Genomic DNA, 15,517 nt, shown 5'->3' with positions numbered 1-15,517 from the left:
TTTTTTTTATTTTATAAAACTATAATTTTTTTACAAAAAAAAAAAAAATCAATAACCGAACTAGAATGTTGTATAGAAATCATAATTTATTCTCCGTTTTACCCCTAGAATGTCGTATACAAGCAATTAAAATTAAGATCATATGCTTAACAATATCCAAAGTTTTCATCATATGATAACATAATATAACCTATAGTTTTAAAACATTAGCTTAAAAGTTATACGATAATGATAACATATATATATATATATATATATATGGTAATTATATCCTTTCTTGTAGATTTGGCTGAATAGGCTGCACTCTGAACGCAAAAGGCATCTGAGAATTGAAATCTCTCATTCTCTGATTGTATCCATTATCCATTTCTCTCACACATTCCCCCATGGCTTCCATCTCCTTTTGGTACTGCAATTATATATATATAATATAATATAATGCATTTAAATAACTATTATATTTTTTATTAATTTTAAAATTTAAATTTATAATCACCATGAACACGACTCTCTACAATAGTATGATATTATTCAGTTTGAACATAAGCTCGCATGGTTTTGCTTTGGGGCTTCCCCAAAATGCCTCATACCAGTTGAGAAAATATTTGTTGATTATAAACACATGAACATTTCATAAATTAGCAGTTGAGAAAATATTTGTTGATTATAAACACATGAACATTTCATAAATTAGCAGATGTGAGATTTTAATCCAACCGTTATAAAACGGAACTTTTTAAAGGAAACATTTGAATCCTCATCGATATATCTATATATATATATATATATATATATATATTTAATTTAAATAAATTATTATAAACTTAATTAAATAAAAAATAAAATAATTATAGTATTTAAAGAGCTAAGGTTGTGAACTAAATTACCAGCTCATTGTTCAGCCGCTTATTCTCCTCTTCCATCATCCTCTCCTATTTTTATTCAACAAAAAACAATAATAATAATAATAATAATTAATTTATATTATTTAATTAACAACATATTTTAAAATATATATACAATATGCTCGGTTATATATATAAAATAAAATTTTAATATTTTTTAAATCATTTTTTGAAAAATAAATTAGTAACATGAATACTTTATTAATTAAAAATAATTGGGAGAAAAAATAGGGATGAATATACTTACATTTGTCCTCATCATTTTCATGAACTCCGACTGCATATCACAGCAAAAAAAAAATTAAAATTATATTTATAATTAAAATAAAATTTAAACTTATATTTAAAAAATAAAATAAAATAAAAACCTGCTTTTCACGAACACCAATGAGGCCATTTTCAAGAGCTTGTTCAAGAGCCATTAGCTCCTTGTAATTGAGAGACGTTATATCTTCGCCTCTCAGATGCCTGTTCTTCAGTCCCATCAATATTATTATTTGTTGGATGAAAGTGTCGGTTAATTTAGGGAATGGTCATGGGTTTATAATCTAAGAATACACTTCCATTGGTATGAGGCCTTTTGAGAAAGCCCGAAGCAAAGCCATGAGAGCTTATGTTCAAAGTGGACAATATCATAACATTGTAGAGAGTAGTGTTCGTCTAACATTATTATTATTATTATTATTATTATTATTATTATTATTTATTTAATAAATATACAGAGAATTTTAAAATAAATAATAAATAATAAAAATTGAGAATTTAACCTCAGCTCAATCTGCATGTTGTCGTTTTCCTTCTTCACTCTATCCAATTCATTGCTCAGATTCTGTAATAGTTTCAAATACCAAAAAATAAATAAATAAAATAATTACAAGGGTATTAAAGTAAAATGCATCTGCATCATAATTTAACATGATTATATTATAGCAAAATATTTTTTTTAACACGGGGCATTAGAGTAAAATATCTTCTGAATGCGGGTATTATAGCAAAATGGTAATTTAAGAGGGGTATTAGAGAAAAATTTCTAATAATTTAATAGGGGTATTATAGCAAAATGGTAATTTAACAGGGGTATTAGAGCAAAATTTCTAATAATTTAATAGGGGTATTATAGCAAAATGGTAATTTAACAGGGGTATTAGAGCAAAATTTCTAATAATTTAATAGAGGTATTATAGCAAAATGGTAATTTAACAGGGGTATTAGAGAAAAATTTCTAATAATTTAATAGGGGTATTATAGCAAAATGGTAATTTAACAGGGGTATTAGAGAAAAATTTCTAATAATTTAATAGGGGTATTATAGCAAAACTGTCTTACAAGTGATAATTTAATACAAGTGTCTTTGAAATCATAATTTAATAATATAATAAAGTAAAATATTTTTAAAATGATGATTTAACACGAGTATAATAGCAAGTTATCATCAAAACGATAATCGAATATGGGCATTGGAGCAATCTTCGGACTAATAATTTAATATGGGTATTATAGCGAAACATCCTTAAAACGATAACTTAAAATGGATATTATAGCAAAACATCCTTAAAACAATAATTTAACAGGGATATTATAGCAAAACATCGTTAAAAGCAAAACATCCTTAAAACAATAATTATAAAAAAACATCCTTAAAACAATAATTTAATAGAGGCATTATAGTAAAAATATCCTTAATAAAATAATTTAACATGAGAACTATAGCAAATTGTCCTTAAAACAATAACTTAAAATGGATATTATAGTAAAACATCTTTAAAACAGTCCTTTAACAAGGGTATTATAGCAAAACATCCTTAAAATAATAATTTAACACGGGTATCATAACAAAACAACCTTAAAACGATAACTTAAAATGGATATTATAACAAAAACATCCTTAAAACAATAATTTAACCCGAGTATTATAACAAAACATCCTTAAAACACTAATTTAACATGGGTATTATCACACAACGTCCTTAAAATGATAATTTAACATGGATATCAAAGCAAAAGGTTTTCAGAACGATAATTTAACATGGGTATTATGGTAAAACGTCAACCGAATCATAACTTAACATAGATATCAGATCAAAAAGTTTTTGTAATGATAAATTAACACGAATATTAGAGCAAAATATCTTCGAAGAACGTTAAAAAGATTGGATCGATAACCAAATATTTGAACAAAAATAGGGTTTTATACTTCTTTTTCACAAATATATTCTCTGCTGGGCAGCAGATCTAGAAGTATAAAACTAGTAAATAACTTTCCATTCCCTCTTCCCTCTCTTATGATTTCAGTTGAAAAACAAATGAGGTGAAGAAAAATAAGTTTCATCAAATCAATACATAATTCAGTACTAGATCTGTTCTTCGATCTCACTTTACTCTTAGTTTTATCTTTCCTTTTTCATGCTAAATCCTCAAAAAAAAAAAACCCCATTTCAAAATAGATATCAAAATCGAAAACCAAGGGTATCACTTCCCATATCAAAACCAAAACCCATTTCACAATAGATATCAAAATCAAAGCGGAAGATCCAAACTAGGTATCACTTTCCATATCAAAAGCAAAACCCATTTTAAAAGGGTGAAATCTCACCTTAGTTGGGGAGGAGAACGAAACACCCTTTGTAAGTGTATGAAAACCTTCTCTTAGTATACGCATTTTAAAACTTTGAAGAAAAGTCGGAAAGAAAAAGTCAAAAAAGAATAATATCGGCTAGTGATGGGTCCCAACTATTACAAAAATAGATATCAAAATCAAAACCAAGATCCAAACTAGGGTAGCAAAAGCAAAACCCATTTCAAAATAGATATCAAAATCAAAAACCAAGATCCAAACTGGGTATCACTTCTCGTATCAAAAGCAAAACCCATTTTAAAATTGTGATATCCCATATTGGGTGGAGAGGAGAACGAAACACCTTTACAGTGTATAAACCTTCCCCATACGCGTTTTAAAGCCTTGAGAGGAAGCCCAAAAGAAAAAATTCAAAAAAAACAATATCTAGCAGTGGGTTTGGACCGTTACAAAAATAGATATCAAAATCAAAGCCGAGATCCAAACTAGGGTACCACTTCCCAAATCAAAAGCAAAACCCATTTCAAAATAGATATCAAAAATCAAAACCAAGATCGAAAATAGGTATCACTTCCCATATCAAAACCAAACCCCATTTCAAAACAGATATCAAAATCAAACCCAAGATCCAAACAAGGGTATCACACCCCATATCAAAAAGCTTAGATCTTGACCCAAAATACCTCATGCTTAGCATCCCACAGCCTCTTCCCAGATTGCTTATGATACTTATCCAAGATATCAACCAACCTTCAAAAAGAAAAGTAAAAAAAAAACCTCAAAAAAAGCTCAATTTTTAAAAAAATTTGAAATGTTTTGAATCTCTTACTGCATAGAAGGGCTGCAATACTCATGCATTTTGCCAGAGCTAGCAAAAACAACAAGAGAAACATGAGCATCACAAAGAACAGTGATTTCTTTAGCCTTCTTGATTATCCCATTTCGTCTCTTTGAATAAGTGACTTGTCGGTTGCTTGAGTTTTCAATCCGCTTGATCTCGATCTTCCCTCTTCCCATTTGTTTGTGTTTTTCTGTTTTTGAGCTAAGGAATTTTGATAAAGGCAATGGGGAAAGGCAGCCATGGAAGAGGGTTTAAAAGGAGAGAAGGAATAGAAGAGGTTTCTATATTGGGTTTGGAAGCTTATCAACTTTCTAAGTCACATAGAAATGGAGGGCTTGTTTATGGGTTGTGATAAGCTCAACTCAACTATAAAATTATGTGGTTTTTATTGTTTATTTGACTCTTTGTTGTTTTGTGGGTCATGTTTGGTCTACTTGTTAACCATTGGGTTCATGCATTTCTCTCACCTTTATTACTTCCAATCAATAACCAAACCAATTGTTATTTGACTTTATAACGGTGTACGTCGAGACGTTGATTTGAACTTTTGACTTTTTTTTTTCAATGAATGTAAGATTGGGGGACGAACTCTCGGTCTTGGAGAAGTTAATGGGTGTTTTATCTATTGAACTATGCTCGAGTTGATAAACGTTTCTTTTTAGTTTGATAAGTGTTTTGTCTATTGAACTATGCTCGAGTAGCTTAATAAGTGCTTTATCTATTGAACTATGCTCGATTTGATAAATGTTTCTTCTTAGCTTCATAAGTGCTTTATCTATTGAACTATGTTCGAATTGACAAATGTTTCTTTTTAGCTTCATAAGTGCTCTATCTATTGAACTATCATCGAGTTGACAAATGTTCTTTTTAGCTTCATAAGTGGTTTATCTATTGAACTATGCTCGAGTTGACAAATGTTTCTTTTTAGTTTGATAAGTGTTTTATCTATTGAACTATGCTTGAGTTGACAAATGTTTTTGTAGCTTAATAAATGTTTTGTCTATTGAACTATGCTCGAGTTGACAAACGTTTCTTTTTAGTTTAATGATATGTTGGAACAATGATAGGTTTGGGTAGTATGATGTACTTACGTTTCATCCAAAACCAAACGTAAAAATATTTTTTAAACACTTTTGAAACAAAGTACGAACGTTTTTCATCCAAAACTAACACTAAAGCTACTTGTTAATCTCTTTTGAATGTTCGAGAGTACGTCAACTACCATTTTTCATCCAAAACTAACGATTAGGGTATTTTTTTTAACTTCCTTTTAAAATTGAAGGATATTATAAAAAAATTTGAAAGTTCGGAAGTATTTTTGAGATAAAATACAAAATTTATGAATATTTTTATTAATTTAACGTCCTTAAATGGTAATTAATTATAAAAATTTATAAGAAATTAGGAAGGTAGAAGTGATAAAAACTAGGGTTATTAGGTAGTATTTGGGAAGAAAAGGAAAAGGAAGTAAAAGGATGCCCTAAAAGGACACGTGTCAATCATAGAGAGGAGGAGAAGGATTTAGGGTTTAGGGTTTAAAATCTAAAGCATCAAATCAAAGAATGAAAAGGGTTTTTGTTAACCCAAAATGGGAAGAGGAAGCACCGTGAAAACTGGGTTTTTGAAAGGGAGAAATCTCAAATCACACTCAATCTAATCAATAAGCTTCAATTCTTTGTATGCCAAACAACCAAACAACCTCCTCCTCTTGGGTTTTTTTTTTTCTTTCCTTCTTTGGGGGTAAAATTGTCATTTCCTTAATTGTTTTTCGAGACCTGTTTTTTAATTTTGAACGATCATATTAATTATAATTCATTAGTATAGGAACTAAATTTGAACGATGGACTTGTGAGCCGTTTCTTCAATCTCTTTTTTGTATCTATGTAAATGGAGGTTTAGGTTTTCTTGGATTGTTTTGTTCTCTAGGGGTAAAATTGTCATTTCGTTACTTCTTCTTTGAGACCCGTTTCTTAATTTTGAATGTTTAAATTAATTATAATTCATTAATATAAGAACTAAATTTGAACGACCGAACCAACTATAGCTTGTTTTTTCGACCCCTTTTTCATATCTATCTAAATGCAGGTTTAGATTTTATTCGATTATTTGGTTCTTTAGGGGTAAAATTGTCATTTCGTTACTTGTTTTTGAGACCCATTTCTTATTTTTGAAAGGTTAAATTGCTTATAATTCATTAGCATATGAACTAAATTTGAATTGACCTCGGGTCCGTTTCTTCAACCCCTTTTTGATATCTATCTAAATGCGGGTTTAGATTTTCTTGGGTTATTTGGTTCTTTAGGGATAAAATTGTCATTTCGTTACTTGTTCTTTGAGACCCGTTTCTTAATTTCGAACGATAAAATTAATTATAATTCATTAGTATATGAACTAAATTTGAACGACCGGACGAATTATAACCCATTTTTTCAACCCCTTTTTGATATCTATCTAAATGGGGGTTTAGATTTTCTTGGGTTATTTGGTTCTTCAGGGGTAAAATTGTCATTTTGTGAAGACCCGCTCCTTAATTTTGAATGTTCAAATTGTTTATAATTCATTACCTTACCTTTTCTTTAACCCCTTTTTGATATCTATTTAAATGGTGTTTTAGATTTTCTCGAGTTTTTTCGTTCTTCAGGGGTAAAATTGTCATTTAGTTGTGTTCTTTAAGACCCGTTTATTAATTTTGAATGTTCAAATTAATTACCATTCAAAGGTATTTTTTGTTTCAATTAACTTTTTCCATAAGCTTTTCATTCTTTTTTCGAGGGTTGGGTCTCATTCCCGACTGCTTTCTTTGATATTCATGGTTAATCTTCCGCTCACTATTAAATTGAAAAAAAATGGTTCAAAAGCTTCCCCTCTCTTAACAAGCAATACAAGATCGCCCGTTTTCTCAATAATAGACTTCCTTTCGTTCTTATTTACCTAGCATTTGATGTCCAAAAAGATTATCGATCCTCCGACGTACAAATCTTCATGAAAGCATCTTTTTTTTTCTTTTCTTTCGACCATTAACATCGACCCTACCTCTCTAATACTTTTTTTCAAGAAAGATTCCGTCTACCGAACCTAAAGCTTAATAGGCAAGGAAAAAATAATAATAATACAAATATAAAGTACAATACAAGACCTAGAATTTAGGGCTACATGTGTTTCATGTCTGCACGTAAAAAAACACACGACAATAATGAAATTTACCTCAATAAAATAATTGCCTACGTGAGGAACAGTTGATTTTTTTTACAGTAGTAAAAGAAAGTCAATTACTCTACAGCACGCTCAGAAAATAAACGCGTAAATTTTATTATTATTTTAAATATTTTACTTTAATTTTCTAAATTATTTAATCTGGTCACTAAGTAAAATTTGAGCTTAAGCATTTAAAAAAATATATATATTTTTCAATAGAGATGTTTTTATATCTTACTTTTTTTTAATTTTTTTTATAAATAATAATTTTTTTATTTATTGATGCGTTATAATAAAAAAATAATTATATTAATTATAAATATGTATTTTTTTTCTTATTACATATTTTGAATACATCTCTCAAGTCTTTCTTATAAAAACAATATTAATTAAAGTGATATAGTTAATTAAAATGATACAATATTAATTTCAAATTATATATAAATCATATATTTATTACGTCACGCCCACAAGGCCCAACTAAAGGTAGGAACTCTATGGTTTGAATTAAACAAAAATTATATATAAATCATATAAAAAACATTATATAATTTTTTTAAAAGAAAAATGATATTTTTGAAGCAAAAAAAAAAAAATCAAATTAACATTAATATAATTTAACTTAATTTAATTTTAGTATAAGAAAATTTACGCGCGTGGAACGGACGGGCAGGCTACTGATTTGAGGAAACCCTTCCCGCCATTTACACTGTCCGATTTCTCTTCGTTTCATTTCCAAAGACACTCCAAATTCCGTTCCTCTCTCTCTCGTCCAAGTTTGATCGAGGGAGAAAGTTGACGAAGCAACGGCCGAGATGCTGAATCCGAAGCCCTTCGCCGGAGGCAACGTGTTCGTGTCCTGCAATCTTGTTGCTCAAGAGATATTTGATGCTCTGAAGCAGAATGGGGCTGACGTCTTCATCTGTTGCGATCCTTCTCGAAACGGGCGTAATGATTATAATGTTATCTCTCTGTCGATCATGTATGAAATGTTTCATCGGTTTTGTGTTTGATTTCTCATTCTTCTTCGTATTGGCTATGGTTTTTTGGTTTTTGATTCTGGTTTGCAGGAAAATTTCGAGGATCTTTGCGCGAAGGTGTGCAATTTTTTAGGTATGGTTCTTGTAGGTTTAATTTTTAGTTTCGACCTCTTCTTCTCCTTCTTCTGCGGGGATAGGGCCGGAGTTCAGTTTTTTGACAGACGAGTGAGACTTGTAGGAAATTGGAGTTCTCGATTATTTGTTCAATGCGATACTTACTGAATTACTGTTATAGCTTTCTAATGAACATAAATAGTAGCCCGGTGACCATGCAATATGTCTCCATTGTCCGCTTGCATTTCGAATTGGCATGCCTAGTTGTTTGAAATTATCATTTCAGTCCGTCGCCTGGGACCTGGTGCTCATATCGCATTGCAATTTATTGCTATAGAATTGAATTTCTGCTATTGGGGGGGTCCTCAGTGCGTGCCTTCATGTGCAAAAGAGTACAGACCGCTTCCTCAACAGGATTTTACTTGTTGCCTTGCTATGGATGGTGTGAAAATTCTGGCATCCGGTTTTCAGGCGGATGAAAAGCTACGTTGCTAATGTTCCTATTTCCCCGTTTTTATAGAAGCTTGTTTCTAAATTATAATACAAAATTGCAGGTTTAGTTAGGGAAGTTAGTTACTGCAATGGGAGGAGTATTGCATACAAAAGCATCTCTAGATTCACCTTCATTGTCGTGAAGAATGTCTTGGCTGCAAAATACAAGGTTGTGATGCTTGAATTTACCGTTTTATTGACGTGATGTATACGTGTACATAGGTTTTTTTATCTGTGTAAAGATCCCCCAAATATTTATACAAAATTCTAAATTTCTGACAATTATAGTTTAAAATAAGAAAGAGAATGGATGGAAAGACGGATCTTGAAAGATGATGGTTTTGAGGTGGGGAGTGGAGGTGGGAAAGGGAAAGGATTAGTGATAGTTGAAACATTAATTTTGTTTCAAATGCAAAGGCAACTCCGTGAAATAGCTGCACTTCTATAACCATTAAGATTCCTAATTATTTGAAACACTACAGCAATCCAGGGCCTAGAATAGAAGCGATGATATGGGAAATACTGATGATGTCAGAGCCTTGACTATTACTAGAAGGATTTATGAGGAAGGGATTTTATTATACCAAAAGCATTATATAGCAATCATTATGCAGCACAGTTGTTATCTTAACACGAGGCATTTATGAATATAATCTTCAAAATCTTCTGCATTCCACATAATTGATGTAACATAGTACGTAAGTGAGAATAGCTATTGATATCTCGCAGAAAGCTGTATCTTGTTCAACAGTTCCAGCTCCATAACTTTGAAAGTAAGTCTTCGGAGTGTATATAATTCTAAATCAGTTCCTTTGACCTCATTGTATCTCAAGTATATTCCCATCCTGTTAACAGATTGATTTAGAAAAGTTCAAGATAATTCCAATGTCATTTAGCATATGAAAAGGGTACCATTCCTTTTAGCATATGAAACTATGGCTTTGACAAATTTATTCATTTTATTGATGATATATATTCTGACGATCATATTTGAATTCTCTCCTTGACAGCTGAAATTGTTGAATGGATAAATCAAAAGGGGGAGGGGAGATTGTTGAGGACCACAAGAGAAACGACATCAAAAATCTTCTGTAGTAACTTTACATGTTCCTGATGTTGCTGCTGCAATTGAGAACTTGTTGGAGCAGACAAGGTAAAATATGGATAGAGCTTTAATTCCATTACTTCATTTCAATATATTGTTCTCTCGGATCCTTCTGTTCCACTTTCTTTTTAAGATTCATGATCGGAAGTCACCTGGAAAGACTTGCTTCGACAAAAGTGTATCCTTTTATTGGGATCAATGCCTTTTATGTTTAAATATTTGATTTCTTTTGTACTTGGGTTAATCCGATAAGGTACCAGATTTTCCCGCCTGATTGTTCCGTCATTGGTCTGGTGAATTGTTTCCTAGAACAAAAAAGATTATACTTTCTTTGAGTAGTCATTTTATTTGCAAAATTCAATCATCCCGAATGCTATTCTTAAAACTAGCTTGCAAATAAAATGCAGTAGACTATTTTTCAAACTTGATATTAATCAATACTGTACCCTTTACGTGATTTTGGCATTATGAAAACTTTTCTTCTCTGTTTGGTTTTTAAAAATTTTGTTTGATTTTTCCTTATTGCTCTATAATAAGTTTCATCTTTCTTAGGAAAATATTTCGCTAAAAATATTGGTTAAAAGAGCATTTCACTAAAGAACTCAACCCTGTAAAGCTATACTGAAATCACTCTTAGACTAATAAGTACAAACGCATTTCAGTTTTGTCTTTGTAACTCAGTTAATGAGATTTTTATTTTGCATGATCTCAGAGCTGAAAGAAAAGAAGACGTTAGAATCCTAATACTGGAGATGGGAGCGGAGGCATATATGGTGGTTTTTGTGAAACACAAACCGAGTCTCAGGTGTGTGCATGTGTTTTCTTTGTCATTTATACCTCTATTGCAATTATGTGTGATGAATGTTTGAAAATTGTATCCCTCTCTGTCGACAAGATTTTGGAAGAACTGAATAGATTACAACTCATAAGATTTTAGAATCATCAATGAAGTTGAAATTGATGCTAGGAACAAACTAATTACTTGGCTATTAGTTCCAGCCTGTTAACAGTTCAATGTTTGTAGGTCGTGGGTTATGAAGAGGATTTGTCGGGAATGCAAATACTTATAGACAGAGTTCGAACCTGGAGTAGCATGACTTAAACCTACATCTACCCTTGTAAAATACGTAAAGCCTTAGCCGCACTGTGAAGGTTTGATTAGAGCTTGATATAAGATTTAAATATGCGAAGATATAAAATACGCGTGTTGGTACGCTAGAGAATTAAATGTCAAGAAAATAGGTTTGATTAATTTAATAAGACGCAATGTGCGTTTAAAAAATTAGTCATCAAGAAAGTAAACAAGATTAGTGGAAAAACTGCCTCCAGAAAATATCTTGGGCAAAAAAAGTCCTGCACTGTTTCGATGATTAAAAAAAAATACATATTTTCTAGATTTTGTTTTTAGAAATCAAGGTATATTCATTTTTGGGTTTTAAAAAAAATTAAAAAGTTTCTTAAATTGTAGTTTCATGAACTGGGTAATTACATGAATTCATCAGATAAATACATAGTGTATGTATATATTTCTATTTATTTATTTATGTAGGGAGAGAATTTGAACTCTGATCTTTGGATTTAAGATTATAGGCTCAATTTGACATTTATATCTTTAATTTATATATTATATGCATTTAAAAAATAACAAAAACTATTCACTCTTTTTAGTACGAAATATAATATTGAAAACAATATTAAATATTGGTCCTTCGGACACCTTACACAACATACAACAATATATGGAGAAACAGCAGCAAATTACAAAAGCAAACACACGCCCCCAAAGGGAGAATGGTTCCCCTTTTGTGTGCGTGTGTGTGTGTGGTGGGGGAATGAGGTGTAGAAAGAAACAGTTGCATTATTCAAATATTGTCACTAATACATGAAAACCCTTGAATGAAAGGCCATCAAGAGAGTGAAGTCCAACAGTCCTTAGATTCATGTCCCTCGCATTGCCCTGACAGCCTGAAACCTTGGTTCCTTTGGAAGGAACTTCTGCTCAGCATAAATCGACATGTAGTCTCCAAACACAAACTTGGGATATCCTTTTTCCACCTCCTGGTTTGCTTTATTCACCAGCTTTGGTGCCGGAGCTATGATGGCTTCCATTGATGGGTTGTAAAACGAAGCAAGGGATCTCCTATTCCCATTTGGGGAGGGCAGAACCCGGTGCCAAACACTCTTGTATCTTCCATTGCTCAGGACCTCAATCTGATCACCTGTGTTGATGACTATGGAGTTCGGCAATGGCTGGACATCTATCCACTGCCCATCTTTCAGGATTTGAAGGCCTCCCACCTCGTCGTCCTGGAAGAGCAAGATGACACCACCAGCATCGGTGTGCGCACGGAGGCCGTTCACCAACTCCGGGTGTGGGCATGGTGGGTAGTGACTGACTTTGGTTCCAAAGAAGGCCTTGTCCAGCCCATCGCCACCATTGAAGGCAGCCTTTATGTATCCCTCAGGTAAACCCAAGTTCTCATCCATCACTGCCATCACCTTTGCAGCTAGCTTCTTCAGCTCCGATCTATACTCTGCCATGGTTTCCCTGCCACAATATTCGTGAGTTGCTTTCAAAACCTACTCTCTGTTTGTAAGAAAATTTGATTGCATGATATATTTTCACGAAAAAGCATAAAGTTTGAAGTGTAGGTGCATGCTTACTTGAAGCCAGGAATGTTGGAGGGCCATTCGTTGTTATCATGGAGAAGGAAGACATCTTCCCAATCAAGATTTTCCAGCTTCTCGCCGCTCTTGCGTTCCAGCAAATCATTCAGGAGCTTCACAGGTTTTGAACTCTTGAAATTCTCCTCTCTTTCCAGCTCGTAGCACTCTGAACAAACCTTCTTCACCCTCTCCAGGAGCTCTTCTGGAATCCCATGGTTCACCAGCTGAAATTCAGGTAACATATATTTTAGTCCACAATATTATAGAACATTTAATTAGCGCTCTTGCATGAAAACATTGACCAACTTGAGTATAGCTCACTCAACTGGTTAAGACATTATATCTCCGATAAAAAGATAGATTCAAATAGCTACCTCTTGAAAAACCGTTACTCAATGAATAGAATAACTGTTAAGTTTGTGCAAACTACCTGAAAGAATCCCCATTCTTCACAGCCATTAGCTATCTGAGCCAATGTCTTGACCCTTTCTTCTCCATCAAGCTTTGAGAAATCAATGACTGGGATTGCCATTAGAATTCGAAAACACTGTATTTTAGGAAGAGAAATTGAGAAGATGGATTAAGATCTTAAGGTGTTGTAGTTGAATAAGAGAGTTTATGTTGGTGGGTTTGGAAAGGAAAGGGCAGTCCCTATTTATAAGGGCTTCCCTCCAACTTGGATGTCAACTCTTTGTTTATTAAATCCCTTTTCTTTTAAAATAAGAGCCCCCCCTTGAAATGGGACGGTGACTTTTTTAGTAAAGAATTGTTCAATAGTCAATGCCCTCTGAAGTTCTACCTCTGTTTGCAACACATTGCTGAAGGCACTCAACTCTACGTGGGGTCCCACACACCCCGTCTTGTAATTAATTAAATCGTTGCCGACTGTTTTGATTGGCTCCAATCTCTTAAATCTTGGAGGCTACCAATCATGGGGCTACCATGGAGAAGTGCATAATCATTTTATAATGATACGATTGCTTGATGAACAAATTTTTATGCTTCAGTTCTTAATCAGCGGTATTATTTTTTAATTCAAGTCTTATTGTTCTAAAATTTATACCATTTTTGTTTGTCATTGTTTAGATTTACTGATACCGATGGTAAACTCGTGGTCGTGGCATAATTCTTGTTAAGCTGGCGAAGTGGAATTACGCACCCCTCAACCGAGGTAGTCTCTAATCCTTCTAAATGTTTATGATATCGTCAAAATTTGAATTTTCTTTTAGGTGGGTTTACTATGCTATCACGTTTAATCAATCAATAGGAAGGGTGTAATCAAGCGTTTTTAAATAGTAAGGGACTAATTTAAAACTTTTTAAAAGTATAGGATTAAATTGAAATATTACCTAAATATTAAGAACTAAAATGTAGCCCTAAATCATTGTCACATGTGGCAAAAACCAAGCAAATGATAATGATATTAATCTTACTTAAAACATAAATCTATGCCGACTACCGTTGATTATGTTGACTTTTGATCTTCTAGGTCATAACTTTGACTCTCACATGGATACGCTTTTGATTATCAATGGTTTACCTAAATATTTAATTACATCTTACACTAATTTGAAGGCATAGTTTGTGGGTTAAGTAAAATAGGCTGCATCGTATCATGGCTTTTAAGTTTTAATATACATAAAGGGAAATAACCTTAATTATTGGATTAAATATTAATAAAATATTTAATAGATAACCATTAAATTACACACTTTTGGTCGGCCTAATTTTGTCAATCACCATATTTTAAAATAATTTTAACACTTATCTTAATTTTCAATTTTCTAAATTTCTAAATTTGTTGTTTTATTTACCTATTCATTTCATTGGAATCATTACATATTCCTAAATTATTGAAAATTTGATTCTTAATTAAAAATTTGAATTTTTATTTAATTTTGAATGAGGTATGTTTATGTTTATTTTGATAATAAATATAAGTTAGGGTAAGTGAGCATTAGTTAAATTAATGGTCATAAATTGTTTAATGCAATGAATCAATGGATTTCTATAAATAGAGCATAAATTAAAATAATGTGTGGAGTGGGAGACAAACAAATCACAGATTGAAATAGAAATTAAATACAAATAATTTCAAAATCAAATCCATATCAATGAGTCAAGTGGGAAGGAAAAAGCCATATAGATGCTTCCAAGTGCAACTAAAAAACTAGAAAATAATTTTCTTATTTATTTATTTATTTTAAATAAATAATTTTTATTGTTGGGCTTTATTTTTATTATTTTTTATGTTTTAAAATAAAGGGGAATAATGACCCATAATTCATTATGCATTGCAATGTATACTTGGCAAATCCATATCCTTAGGATTTGATTCCAAGTGTTGCAAGTTTAGGGCCCCAAGGATCGTATAAAAATTTAAAATACAAATAATCATATATGTCATTTTTATTAAATATTTACATTATTTTTTAAATATTATTTTCTTCTCTCTCTCTCTCTCTTATTTCTCCTTACATTAGTGCAAGAATGTTTTTAACAAAATAGTGATTTATTATTTCTTAATATTTTTATTTAATGGAAAAAAGAAAGTAGAGGATATTGAATGTGATATGCTTAAAATTTTCACTAAGTCTGAACAAGATTTTATCTTCTGAGTAACGACATGTTTGTCAAATTTTG

At 31.6% G+C, this 15,517-nt stretch overlaps 3 protein-coding genes and 1 long non-coding RNA gene across 7 annotated transcripts; 2 read left to right on the top strand and 2 right to left on the bottom strand.

The window, feature by feature from the left end:
* Positions 1–66: 66 nt before the first annotated feature.
* LOC111446736 (floral homeotic protein PMADS 2-like) lies at positions 67–4,554 on the bottom strand. Of its 2 annotated transcripts, XM_023085673.1 has the most exons (7): positions 4,310–4,553; positions 4,164–4,230; positions 1,673–1,734; positions 1,274–1,373; positions 1,153–1,182; positions 888–932; positions 67–409 (listed from the first exon to the last, which is right to left on the bottom strand). In XM_023085673.1, the coding sequence occupies exons 1-7, from the start codon at positions 4,495–4,497 to the stop codon at positions 266–268; spliced, it is 636 nt and encodes a 211-aa protein (XP_022941441.1). In that variant the 5' UTR covers positions 4,498–4,553; the 3' UTR covers positions 67–265. The 2 variants fall into 2 exon arrangements, with proteins under 2 accessions (XP_022941441.1, XP_022941442.1); XM_023085674.1 differs by lacking the exon at positions 888–932 and having other exon boundaries at positions 4,310–4,554.
* Positions 4,555–8,208: 3,654 nt separating this feature from the next.
* Positions 8,209–11,768, top strand: LOC111446737. 3 transcript variants are annotated; one of them, XR_002711137.1, is made up of 6 exons: positions 8,209–8,464; positions 8,587–8,629; positions 9,009–9,271; positions 10,113–10,255; positions 10,920–11,012; positions 11,232–11,768. XR_002711137.1 is itself a non-coding variant. In XM_023085675.1 (4 exons), exons 1-3 carry the CDS (start codon positions 8,332–8,334, stop codon positions 9,087–9,089), a joined length of 369 nt encoding a protein of 122 aa, XP_022941443.1. In that variant the 5' UTR covers positions 8,209–8,331; the 3' UTR covers positions 9,090–9,271; positions 9,832–9,875. The 3 variants fall into 3 exon arrangements, 1 of the variants encoding a protein (XP_022941443.1); XR_002711136.1 differs by having other exon boundaries at positions 9,002–9,271; XM_023085675.1 differs by lacking the exons at positions 10,113–10,255; positions 10,920–11,012; positions 11,232–11,768 and adding an exon at positions 9,832–9,875 and having other exon boundaries at positions 8,897–9,271.
* A 101-nt stretch (positions 11,769–11,869) lies between these two features.
* LOC111446734 (1-aminocyclopropane-1-carboxylate oxidase 5-like) lies at positions 11,870–13,519 on the bottom strand. The gene is made up of 3 exons (XM_023085672.1): positions 13,305–13,519; positions 12,872–13,098; positions 11,870–12,755 (listed from the first exon to the last, which is right to left on the bottom strand). Exons 1-3 carry the CDS (start codon positions 13,404–13,406, stop codon positions 12,146–12,148), a joined length of 939 nt encoding a protein of 312 aa, XP_022941440.1. The 5' UTR covers positions 13,407–13,519; the 3' UTR covers positions 11,870–12,145.
* Positions 12,630–14,193, top strand: LOC111446739. Its single transcript, XR_002711138.1, has 4 exons — positions 12,630–12,769; positions 12,882–12,995; positions 13,069–13,109; positions 13,961–14,193. It is a non-coding gene; the product is annotated as an uncharacterized LOC111446739 (long non-coding RNA).
* Positions 14,194–15,517: the final 1,324 nt, after the last annotated feature.

This window comes from Cucurbita moschata, unplaced genomic scaffold, assembly GCF_002738365.1.
Source record: "Cucurbita moschata cultivar Rifu unplaced genomic scaffold, Cmos_1.0 Cmo_Scf00008, whole genome shotgun sequence".
Classification (NCBI taxonomy): Eukaryota; Viridiplantae; Streptophyta; class Magnoliopsida; order Cucurbitales; family Cucurbitaceae; genus Cucurbita; species Cucurbita moschata.
The sequence above is the reverse complement of the archived record's forward strand: the minus strand, read 5'-3'. Positions and strand labels throughout refer to the sequence as shown.